Raw genomic sequence first — 12,553 nt, forward strand, 5'->3', positions numbered from 1 at the left:
TTATATATACAAAAATCTCAGCATTTGTCCACAAGCTGGATCTGGAATTACAGGTTTTTCCCAGTTAAATGAATACACGTGCACCATAAAGCCAGATAAATACATGGGTAGGTTTGGAGAAAAAAAAACAAATAAAAAAACAAACAGATCTTATTTTCTAACCGTGGAAACCCCTTCCATTTACTCTATGAACAATTTCAGAAGATTATTTTTTGCACATACCTGACCTCTTTATCTGTAGTACATTAAATATCTTAGGCAAATATTATAATTATAAAAAAAATAGAGCTAACCATGATTTGCGCATGTCCATTGGGAAAAGAACTTGATGAGTCTGCATTAATTGGATCTTGGCAGTTTCTCAGTCGACATCTAAAAGCATCTTGGACCTACAAAAAATTGTTACAGTATTTTATTTAACATTTAAATGATTAGTCTATATAACACAATACTAGTAGAATTTTCTGATCTCTGAATACAATTGCTATAGGAGAGTGAAATACATTTATTCTGGCATTTGATAACACAGAAACTTTAATAATCAAGTACAAGACAGTAGTATAATATCCCATCAGATTCAGTATTGCCCAAGTCCCTGGTATATCATTTATGATTACTTTCCTTGATCAAAGTCTTTTTCCTATGTACAGCTGGTCACCAGGTGAGCTCTGTGACACATAAATTTGCTCTGTTCTTCAGAACAATGCACAAACACCTTGAGATTGTAGACATGCCAATACATTTTCCAGAAATTCAAAGCTCCATCCTCCACATACCTGACTGTGCATTGAATAGTAACATTAAATGCGAACATCCACTAGAATTGTTACCCTGGAGGCTAGGATCAGTGGCAATACTACATTTATCTTAACCCCTTCACTACCAAGGGTGGTTTGCACGTTAACTCCCAGGCCAATTTTTACAATTCTGACCACTGTCCCTTTATGGGGTAATAACTCTGAAATGCTTCCATGGATCTCGGTGATTCCGACACTGCTTTCTCGTGACATGTGACATATTGTACTTCATGTTAGTGGTAAAATTTCATTCAAATAACTTGTGTTTATTTGTGAAAGAAATGGAAATTTGGCGAAAATTTTGAAAATTTTGCAATTTTCCAACTTTGAATTTTTATGTCCTTAAATCACAGAGATATGGCACACAAAAAAAACTTAATAAGTAACATTTCCCACATGCTTAATTTACATCAGCACAATTTTGGAACCAAAATTTTTTTTTGTTAGAAAGTTATAAGGATTAAAAGTTGACTAGCGATTTCTCATTTTTGCAACACCATTTTATTTTTACGGACCACATCACATTTGAAGCAACTTTGAGGGGTCTATATGATAGAAAATACCCAAAAGTGACACTATTCTAAAAACTGCACCCCTTAAGGTGCTCAAAACCACATTCAAGCATTCAAGAAGTTTATTAACCCTTCAGGTGCTTCACAGGAATTTTTTGAATATTTTAAAAAAAATGAACATTTAACTTTTTTTCACAAAAAAAAAAAAAAACACTTCAGGTTCAATTTTTTTTATTTTACCAAGGGTAACAGGAGAAATTGGACTGAAAAAGTTATTGTGAAATTTGTCCTGAGTACGCTGATACCTGATATGTGGGGGGAACCACTGTTTCGGTGCATGGCAGAGCTCAGAAGGGAAGGAGTGCCGTTTGACTTTTTCAATGCAAAATTGGCTGGAATTCAGATTGGATGCCATGTCACGTTTGGAGAGCCCCTGATGTACCTAAACAGTGGAAACCCCCCACAAGTGACCCCATTTTGGAAACTAGACCCCCCCAAGGAACTTATCTAGATATGTGGTGAGAACTTTGAACCCACAAGGGCTTCACAGAAGTTTATAACGTACAGCAGTACAATTAAAAAATCATATTTTTTCCACAAAAATGATCTTTTCACCCCCAATTTTTATTTTCCCAAGGGTAACAGGACCCTAAAAGCTATTGTGCAATTTGTCCTGAGCACGCTGATACCCCATATGTGGGTGTAAATGACTATTTGGGCACATGGCAGAGCTCGGAAGGGAAGCAGCGCCATTTGACGTTTTTGGCTGGAATTGAGATTGGACACCATGTCGCGTTTGTAAAGCAGACAGGCCCAAATGCATCTGCACTAATCCAGGGTAAACCAAAAGCAAAACACAAAACAAATATCCTGGAATAAAAAAGTAAAAAAATGCTGCAAAAATTGCATGAAGGTAGTAATAATAGTAATAATAAGGGTATTTAGTTAACATAATTTTGATCAAAATAATGTAGAAGCCATCCCGCCACGTCACGGCAACCCTTGTGGGACAGTCCTAACTCTTGTATTTAAAACCTTTCCACTTGTCAAGTGACGTAAATGTGAACAAGGACAGAGGGACTGAACCACCAGTAATAGTATAGGCCAGACAGGATGGATTTTCCAACTCAGAAACAGGGCGGTCACACCCTTATATGCATAGAATGCACAATGAAACAAATGAGAAACTGGGTCTGAGCAGAAAAAGTAAATTAATGTGCATGCAAAATGAAATTGCATATGAACACATGACCTTTACACAGAGAAAACCAAAAGCAAAACACAAAACAAATATCCTGGAATAAAAAAGTAAAAAAATGCTGCAAAAATTGCATGAAGGTAGTAATAATAGTAATAATAAGGGTATTTAGTTAACATAATTTTGATCAAAATAATGTAGAAGCCATCCCGCCACGTCACGGCAACCCTTGTGGGACAGTCCTAACTCTTGTATTTAAAACCTTTCCACTTGTCAAGTGACGTAAATGTGAACAAGGACAGAGGGACTGAACCACCAGTAATAGTATAGGCCAGACAGGATGGATTTTCCAACTCAGAAACAGGGCGGTCACACCCTTATATGCATAGAATGCACAATGAAACAAATGAGAAACTGGGTCTGAGCAGAAAAAGTAAATTAATGTGCATGCAAAATGAAATTGCATATGAACACATGACCTTTACACAGAGAAAACCAAAAGCAAAACACAAAACAAATATCCTGGAATAAAAAAGTAAAAAAATGCTGCAAAAATTGCATGAAGGTAGTAATAATAGTAATAATAAGGGTATTTAGTTAACATAATTTTGATCAAAATAATGTAGAAGCCATCCCGCCACGTCACGGCAACCCTTGTGGGACAGTCCTAACTCTTGTATTTAAAACCTTTCCACTTGTCAAGTGACGTAAATGTGAACAAGGACAGAGGGACTGAACCACCAGTAATAGTATAGGCCAGACAGGATGGATTTTCCAACTCAGAAACAGGGCGGTCACACCCTTATATGCATAGAATGCACAATGAAACAAATGAGAAACTGGGTCTGAGCAGAAAAAGTAAATTAATGTGCATGCAAAATGAAATTGCATATGAACACATGACCTTTACACAGAGAAAACCAAAAGCAAAACACAAAACAAATATCCTGGAATAAAAAAGTAAAAAAATGCTGCAAAAATTGCATGAAGGTAGTAATAATAGTAATAATAAGGGTATTTAGTTAACATTATTTTGATCAAAATTATGTTAACTAAATACCCTTATTATTACTATTATTACTACCTTCATGCAATTTTTGCAGCATTTTTTTACTTTTTTATTCCAGGATATTTGTTTTGTGTTTTGCTTTTGGTTTTCTCTGTGTAAAGGTCATGTGTTCATATGCAATTTCATTTTGCATGCACATTAATTTACTTTTTCTGCTCAGACCCAGTTTCTCATTTGTTTCATTGTGCATTCTATGCATATAAGGGTGTGACCGCCCTGTTTCTGAGTTGGAAAATCCATCCTGTCTGGCCTATACTATTACTGGTGGTTCAGTCCCTCTGTCCTTGTTCACATTTACGTCACTTGACAAGTGGAAAGGTTTTAAATACAAGAGTTAGGACTGTCCCACAAGGGTTGCCGTGACGTGGCGGGATGGCTTCTACATTATTTTGATCAAAATTATGTTAACTAAATACCCTTATTATTACTATTATTACTACCTTCATGCAATTTTTGCAGCATTTTTTTACTTTTTTATTCCAGGATATTTGTTTTGTGTTTTGCTTTTGGTTTTCTCTGTGTAAAGGTCATGTGTTCATATGCAATTTCATTTTGCATGCACATTAATTTACTTTTTCTGCTCAGACCCAGTTTCTCATTTGTTTCATTGTGCATTCTATGCATATAAGGGTGTGACCGCCCTGTTTCTGAGTTGGAAAATCCATCCTGTCTGGCCTATACTATTACTGGTGGTTCAGTCCCTCTGTCCTTGTTCACATTTACGTCACTTGACAAGTGGAAAGGTTTTAAATACAAGAGTTAGGACTGTCCCACAAGGGTTGCCGTGACGTGGCGGGATGGCTTCTACATTATTTTGATCAAAATTATGTTAACTAAATACCCTTATTATTACTATTATTACTACCTTCATGCAATTTTTGCAGCATTTTTTTACTTTTTTATTCCAGGATATTTGTTTTGTGTTTTGCTTTTGGTTTTCTCTGTGTAAAGGTCATGTGTTCATATGCAATTTCATTTTGCATGCACATTAATTTACTTTTTCTGCTCAGACCCAGTTTCTCATTTGTTTCATTGTGCATTCTATGCATATAAGGGTGTGACCGCCCTGTTTCTGAGTTGGAAAATCCATCCTGTCTGGCCTATACTATTACTGGTGGTTCAGTCCCTCTGTCCTTGTTCACATTTACGTCACTTGACAAGTGGAAAGGTTTTAAATACAAGAGTTAGGACTGTCCCACAAGGGTTGCCGTGACGTGGCGGGATGGCTTCTACATTATTTTGATCAAAATTATGTTAACTAAATACCCTTATTATTACTATTATTACTACCTTCATGCAATTTTTGCAGCATTTTTTTACTTTTTTATTCCAGGATATTTGTTTTGTGTTTTGCTTTTGGTTTTCTCTGTGTAAAGGTCATGTGTTCATATGCAATTTCATTTTGCATGCACATTAATTTACTTTTTCTGCTCAGACCCAGTTTCTCATTTGTTTCATTGTGCATTCTATGCATATAAGGGTGTGACCGCCCTGTTTCTGAGTTGGAAAATCCATCCTGTCTGGCCTATACTATTACTGGTGGTTCAGTCCCTCTGTCCTTGTTCACATTTACGTCACTTGACAAGTGGAAAGGTTTTAAATACAAGAGTTAGGACTGTCCCACAAGGGTTGCCGTGACGTGGCGGGATGGCTTCTACATTATTTTGATCAAAATTATGTTAACTAAATACCCTTATTATTACTATTATTACTACCTTCATGCAATTTTTGCAGCATTTTTTTACTTTTTTATTCCAGGATATTTGTTTTGTGTTTTGCTTTTGGTTTTCTCTGTGTAAAGGTCATGTGTTCATATGCAATTTCATTTTGCATGCACATTAATTTACTTTTTCTGCTCAGACCCAGTTTCTCATTTGTTTCATTGTGCATTCTATGCATATAAGGGTGTGACCGCCCTGTTTCTGAGTTGGAAAATCCATCCTGTCTGGCCTATACTATTACTGGTGGTTCAGTCCCTCTGTCCTTGTTCACATTTACGTCACTTGACAAGTGGAAAGGTTTTAAATACAAGAGTTAGGACTGTCCCACAAGGGTTGCCGTGACGTGGCGGGATGGCTTCTACATTATTTTGATCAAAATTATGTTAACTAAATACCCTTATTATTACTATTATTACTACCTTCATGCAATTTTTGCAGCATTTTTTTACTTTTTTATTCCAGGATATTTGTTTTGTGTTTTGCTTTTGGTTTTCTCTGTGTAAAGGTCATGTGTTCATATGCAATTTCACTAATCCAGGGTGCAGTGGACCCAAGTAAAAAATGACAGCTGCACAGGTGCATAAATACCAAATGAAACAGCCAGCCTACAATGAGGGATTGGCCGTGTGGTACACCAGTGCAGAAAAAATAATCCGCATGTGGCAATGTTCACACAGGGAATGCAGGGCTTCTGGCTAACAACCTTTTAGTAACACCATATAGGGGGGCTGCCCAGTGCCAACTAAAATGCACCCCGTGTGAACAGAGGCCACAAGTTTGCAGAACCATTTGGGCCCAACTGCACCCTGGAAAAAATATAAAAAGTGCACAACAAACATAGCAATATATGTAAGGTATTAGTTGATATCAAGGCCTTAATATGGAAGCTGACAAACTGCGTCAAAGTTCCTTACACTTGTCAGTCCCTACTCTAACATGAACACCACAGAAAGAGGAAAAAAAACCTCTTTTGGAGGTTTTTTTCCTCTTTCTGTGGTGTTCATGTTAGAGTAGGGACTGACAAGTGTAAGGAACTTTGACGCAGTTTGTCAGCTTCCATATTAAGGCCTTGATAGCAACTAATACCTTACATATATTGCTATGTTTGTTGTGCACTTTTTATATTTTTTCCAGGGTGCAGTTGGGCCCAAATGGTTCTGCAAACTTGTGGCCTCTGTTCACACGGGATGCATTTTAGTTGGCACTGGGCAGCCCCCCTATATGGTGTTACTAAGAGGTTGTTAGCCAGAAGCCCTGCATTCCCTGTGTGAACATTGCCACATGCGGATTATTTTTTCTGCACTGGTGTACCACACGGCCAATCCGTCATTGTAGGCTGGCTGTTTCATTTGGTATTTATGCACCTTTGCAGCTGCCATTTTTACTTGGGTCCACTGCACCCTGGATTAGTGCAGATGCATTTGGGCCTGTATGGTTTTCAACCAAATTTTTGGAGGTTTTTTCCCTCTTTCTGTGGTGTTCGCGTTTGTAAAGCCCCTGATGTACCAAAACAGTGGAAACCCCCCACAAATGACACCGTTTTGGAAACTAGATCCCCCCAAGAAACTTATCTAGATGTGTGATGAGCACTTTGAACCCCCCAGGGCTTCACAGAAGTTTATAATGCCCGGGCGTGAAAATAAAAAAATCATATTTTTTCCAGAAACATGATCATTTAGTCCCCAATTTTTTTATTTTCCCAAGGGTACCAGGAGAAATTGGACCCCAAAAGTTGTTGTCCAATTTGTCCTGAGTACGCTGATACCTCATGTGTGGGAGAAAACTACTGTATGGGCACACGTCGGGGCGCGGAAGGGAAGTAGTGACGTTTTGGAATGCAGACTTTGATGGAATGGTCTGCGGGTGTCATGTTGCCTTTGGAGAGCCCCTGATGTACCTAAACAGTGGAAACCTTCCACAAATGACACCATTTTGGAAACTAGACCCCCTAGGGAACTTATCTAGATGTGTGGTGGGCACTTTGAACCCCCTAGTGCTTCACAGAAGTTTATAAAGCCCGGGCGTGAAAATAAAAAAATCATATTTTTTTCCACAAACATGATATTTTTGCCCCCAATTTTTTATTTTCCTAAGGGTAACAGGAGAAATTGGACCCCAAAGTTGTTTTGCAATTTGTCCTGAGTAGGCTGATACCCTATATGTGGGGGTAAAACACTGTTTGGGTGCATGGCAGAGCTTGGAAGGGAAGGAGCACCATTTGACTTTTTCAACGCAGAATTGGCTGTAATTGAGATCAGATGCCATGTTGCGTTGGGAGAGCACCTGATGTGCCCAAACAGTGGAAACCCCCCAATTCTAACTCCAACTCTAACCCCAGCACACCCCTAACCCTAATCCTAGCCCTAGCTCTAACCCTAGCCCTAACACTAGCCCTAGCCCTAACCCTAGCTCTAGCCCTAGCCCTAGCCCTAACCCTAATGGGAAAATGGAAATACGTACTTTTTTTAATTTTATTATTTTTCCCTAACTAAGGGGGTGATAAAGGCGGGTTTGATTTACTATTTATGGTGTTTTTTATTTGGCAGATGTCACACGCTAAAAGACGCTTTTTATTGTAAAAAATAGTTTTTGCATCAACACTTATGCAATGAAAACATTTTTATATAAAAAATAATTATTTTTGCATCGCTTTATTCTGCGAGCTATAACTTTTTTATTTTTTCGCTGATGATGCTGTGTGGTGGCTTGTTTTTTGCGGAACAAGATGACATTTTCAGCGGTACTATGTATATTTGTATGCGTCTTTTTGACTGCGCGTTTTTCCACTTTTTGTTCGGCGGTATGATAATAAATCATTATTTTTTGCTTCGTTTTTTATTTTTATTTTTTAAGGGGTTCGCTAAAGAGGTTAACTAATGGGACAGTTTTATAGGGCGGGTCGTTATGGACGCGGCGATACCAAATATGCGTACTTTTATTGATTTGTTTTTTATATTTCCAAAAAATGAATTTATTAGGGAATCCTTTTTTTTTTTTTTTTTTTATTTAGCGATTTTTTTAAAATTATTTTTACTCTTTTTTTTTTAACTTTATTACATTGTCCCAGGTGGGACATCACTGTCCTGTGACAGATCGCTGAATATTACGTCCACTGTAGGAAAGGGGTTAAATAACAGATTGAATATATGATTGTAAATTTTTTTCTGTGATATGACGTCTCCGACTGCTCCTTTAGTTAACATATGCAACAGGGATGATGTAACTTCTAGTCTTTATGAACATTTAGTTTAGTCCCATAAAAGACAGAGGCAATTCACAAAGGAGCCCGGGATAAACAGAACAACTACATCCTTGATTCCATAAAGATGCTATAGAAGTTGCCTCCCAGTCATTGATTAAGGCATGATAAAGAATATCAGAGGCATAATTATTGGGGTGCAATGTTAGCACTAATGCCATTTTCACATGTTTGGTGTTTGGTCAGTAATTTACATCAGTAATTGTAAACCAAAACCAGGAGTGGGTGATAAATACAGAAGTGGTGACGTGTTTCTATTATACTTTTCCTCCAATTGTTCTATTCCTAACATTGGCTTACAAATGCTGATATAAAATACTGACCAAATACTGAATGTGTGAATGTGGTTTTATGCTGAGATCCTGGAGCCTAAAGGTACTGTCACACTTAGCGATGCACCAGCGATCCCGACCAGCGATATGACCTGGTCAGGATCGCTGGTGCATCGCTAAGTGGTCGCTAGTGAGCTGTGCCACACAGGCAGATCTCACCAGCGGCATCGCAGGGTTCGGGAGTCGCAACTTACCTGTCAGACAAAGCGATCTTGACGTCCTCCCGCCCGCGTCCACGCGTCGCTCGTCGGCGCCTCAGGAAGGTGACGACGAGAAACGGTCCAGGACGTTCTCGTGCGATCAGCGATAACCAGCAGGGGAGCGGTCGGAGGTTAGTATCAGACATAGCGATATCGCTAGCGATATTGCTATAACGTCACAAAAACGACGTTATAGCGATATTGCTAGCGATATCGTTTAGTGTCACAGGGCCTTAAACGGAACCACAGTCTTCTTTATCACATAAGACAACACCAGATAGATAAACAGCAAATTCGAGAACAGAGTGCCTACATTATCCAGTAGTCTTGTGGAATGCAGGTATGTACAAAAGTGGCTATGTGTGTAGAGGAATTTTATTAGACTGATAGCAGTTTTTGTGGTGGCACAAGGATTTAAACAGAAACAGTAAAACAGAATGTGATTTGTATGTAACATGTAACTATTATTAGGCCCTATTTGGGCCTCACTAAATGATACACATTTTGTATATATAATCAAACCTTTTGAAATTGAAACTTCTAGGTTTGGTGAATTTTTCCCAAAAATTGGGACTGCGGCATATAAATTTGCCACTAATTGCATTTAGTCCAGTTGTGCTGAAATGATGTGGGTAACACTCTGAAATTCCTAGTAGTTTATTTTAATTTTCTTATATGTTTAATGGGCCTGAGTAATTTGTAAGTGAGCTGTGAGAGAGACAGGAGCAAACCTGGATCAGGATAATCAGCGGTGGCCATGTTAGTCTATATCGTCATGTGACCCATTTGTCTGTTTGCCATAGTTATTACATAGAATTGGCCTTTGCTAGTGGGTATGAAAAGCAATATCTAATGCTTGGCAGGTGTTCAAAAGCAGAGTACACAAGACTGGGAAGAGAAAGTTCCTCACCAGGGAACACAAGAACGAAGAGGAAAAGTTCAGCACCAGGGAACACAAGACCAGGAGTTTAGTAACAGGTAACACAATGATGAAGAGAAAGAGAGTTCAGTACCAGGGAATGCAGGAACAAAAACAGACTACAGTACCAGTCGACACTGTGACAACTCAGGTCTAATACGTCCAAGAGTGGACCCTCTGGGTCGTGGATCAGGAGCCCCTGGGCCGAGCGCACCTGGTGAAGACCGACCCCTGTACAGGGATCGTTAGGGGCAGGACCGCAGGGGGCAGAACCGCGACAGCCGGTGCCAGGAGGGACGACTCGATGGACAGGCAGGCAGAAGGAGGATGGCGGGATGGGATAGCGGAAAATACTGGCCAGGAGTCCACAGGGGAGGGTTCAGAGAGGGAGCACAGGGCAGAGACAGACAGACGAGAGTGGAGCAGGCCACAGAGCACACAGGGAAAACAGCAAAGGATAGGCAGGATACACTAGAATAGGTATGGGCCAATGGGTGCAAGAAGTCACACATTCACCAGGCGCCCTCAGAATAGAGCGGACGCCTGATATAGCCAGAACCCGGAAGTACGTCCTACAGACCCTCCCCTCAGCGACGCCCCCTACTAGCAGAAGAGAGCGGGGGAACGCGCGTGCGCGGCCTAAGGCCGGCGCGGTTACCCGCAGCAGAGCGGGGAGCAGAGCGGAAGCGCGCGTGGACAGGAGGGCGCAGGTGAGGGGACGCTGCGGCGGGCACCGCCGCTGAAGGGGCATCGGCGGGCACGGCCGCCGATGTCACAGTACCCCCCCCATATGTCCTCCCCTTCTGAGGTTGGTCAGAAATCTTATCATGATAAGGGGGGCATCGACATTCTCTCGGGGCTCCCAGGACCTCTCCTCTGGACCAAAACCCTTCCAGTCGATAAGAAAAAGAGTTTTACCCTTGACCCTTTTCATGGCCAAAATGTCCTTTACTTCAAAGACATCGTTCGAACAAATTGGCGAAGGAGGGGACATGGAGGTTGGTTGGAACCGATTCAAAACTACAGGTTTAAGGAGCGAGATATGGAAGGCGTTAGGGACCCGGAGCGATGCCGGCAACCTCAATTTGTAGGCTACTTCGTTAATGCGCCCAAGTACTTCAAAAGGCCCGATGTATCGAGGACTTAATTTGTAAGCAGGGACTTTTAGGCGGATATGTTTGGTAGAAAGCCAGACTTTGTCCCCGGGATGGTACGGGGGTAGATCCCTTCGTCTCTTGTCTGCGTGTTTCTTAATTCGGATGCTGGCTACCTCGAGCGCCTCCCTGGTCTCCTTCCAAATTTGCGAAAATTCCTTGGCGAGGGTATCTGCTGCAGGGACTCCAGACGATGCGGAAAAGGGCAACGGAACCCCAGGATTTAGCCCAGTTACCACAAAGAACGGCGTCTTGGACGTTGATTCGCTGGGATGATTATTATGAGCGAATTCTGCCCAAGGTAGGAGTGAGACCCAATTATCCTGATGGGCGTTAGAAAAGTGGCGTAAGTAGGTGGTCAGAATTTGGTTAATCCACTCCACTTGGCCATTGGTTTGTGGATGATACGCTGAGGAGAAGTCGAGAGACGTGCCCAGGAGCCGACAGAGAGCCCTCCAGAATCGGGAGGTAAACTGGACCCCTCGATCGGTCACGATTCGTAGAGGAAGACCATGCAGCCTGAAAACCTGGTGGATAAAGATCTCGGCCAACTTCGGAGCAGATGGCAGTCCGGACAAGGGAATAAAGTGGGCCATCTTGGAGAAGCGGTCTGCGACGACTAAGATGGTAGTACATCCAGCAGAGCGAGGCAGATCAGTCACGAAATCCATGGCGATTTGCTGCCAAGGGGCCTCTGGCACAGGCAACGGATGAAGGAGACCGGGGGGCAGAGTCCTAGGAACCTTGTTCTGAGCACAGGTCCTGCAGGAGGCTACAAAGTCCTTTGCGTCCTGGTGGAGAGAGGGCCACCAGTAATACCGGGAGAGAAGCAAAAGGGTCTTCTTAATCCCAACGTGCCCAGCAACCTTGGAGGAATGTCCCCAGCGCAGCACTTCCAGACGTTTGTTTGAAGGAACGAAGGTCTTGCCAGGCGGAAGAGTAGAGAATCTCACAGGGGCCACGGAGATAACTTTAGCCGGCTCGATAATATATGATGGATCCTCCTCCTTTTCAGGTGGCTGCAAAGACCTGGAAAGCGCATCAGCTTTGATGTTCTTACTGCCGGGCCGGAAGTGGAGCTTAAACTCAAAACGGGAAAAATACAGGGCCCACCTGGCTTGTCTGGAGTTGAGTCTCTGGGCAGATTGCAGGTAGGCCAAGTTCTTGTGGTCCGTGAGGATAGTAAAGGGGTGCACTGCCCCTTCGAGCAGATATCGCCATTCCTCCAGCGCCATCTTAATGGCCAACAATTCCCGGTCCCCAATGGAGTAGTTGCACTCCGCAGGAGAAAAGGATTTGGAGAAGAACCCGCAGGGGACTAGACGTCCGGATGGAGCCTGTTGGGAAAGGACCGCCCCAGCTCCAGTGGAGGAGGCATCAACTTCCAGGATG

The 12,553-nt window shown here is 41.7% G+C and overlaps 1 protein-coding gene across 6 annotated transcripts in view; it reads right to left on the bottom strand.

Moving 5' to 3' along the window:
* Positions 1 to 12,553, bottom strand: part of ADGRB3 (adhesion G protein-coupled receptor B3) — a 1,461,501-nt gene that overhangs the window by 93,474 nt on the left and 1,355,474 nt on the right. For all 6 annotated transcript variants that reach the window (XM_073569395.1, XM_073569396.1, XM_073569393.1 and 3 more), the window contains one exon: positions 294 to 389. In XM_073569395.1, the coding sequence (XP_073425496.1) occupies positions 294 to 389 (96 nt within the window). The remainder of the gene's footprint in view (positions 1 to 293; positions 390 to 12,553) is intronic.

This window comes from Dendrobates tinctorius, unplaced genomic scaffold (genome assembly GCF_039654945.1).
Source record: "Dendrobates tinctorius isolate UK_male_01 unplaced genomic scaffold, ASM3965494v1 ptg000024l, whole genome shotgun sequence".
NCBI classification, from domain to species: domain Eukaryota; kingdom Metazoa; phylum Chordata; class Amphibia; order Anura; family Dendrobatidae; genus Dendrobates; species Dendrobates tinctorius.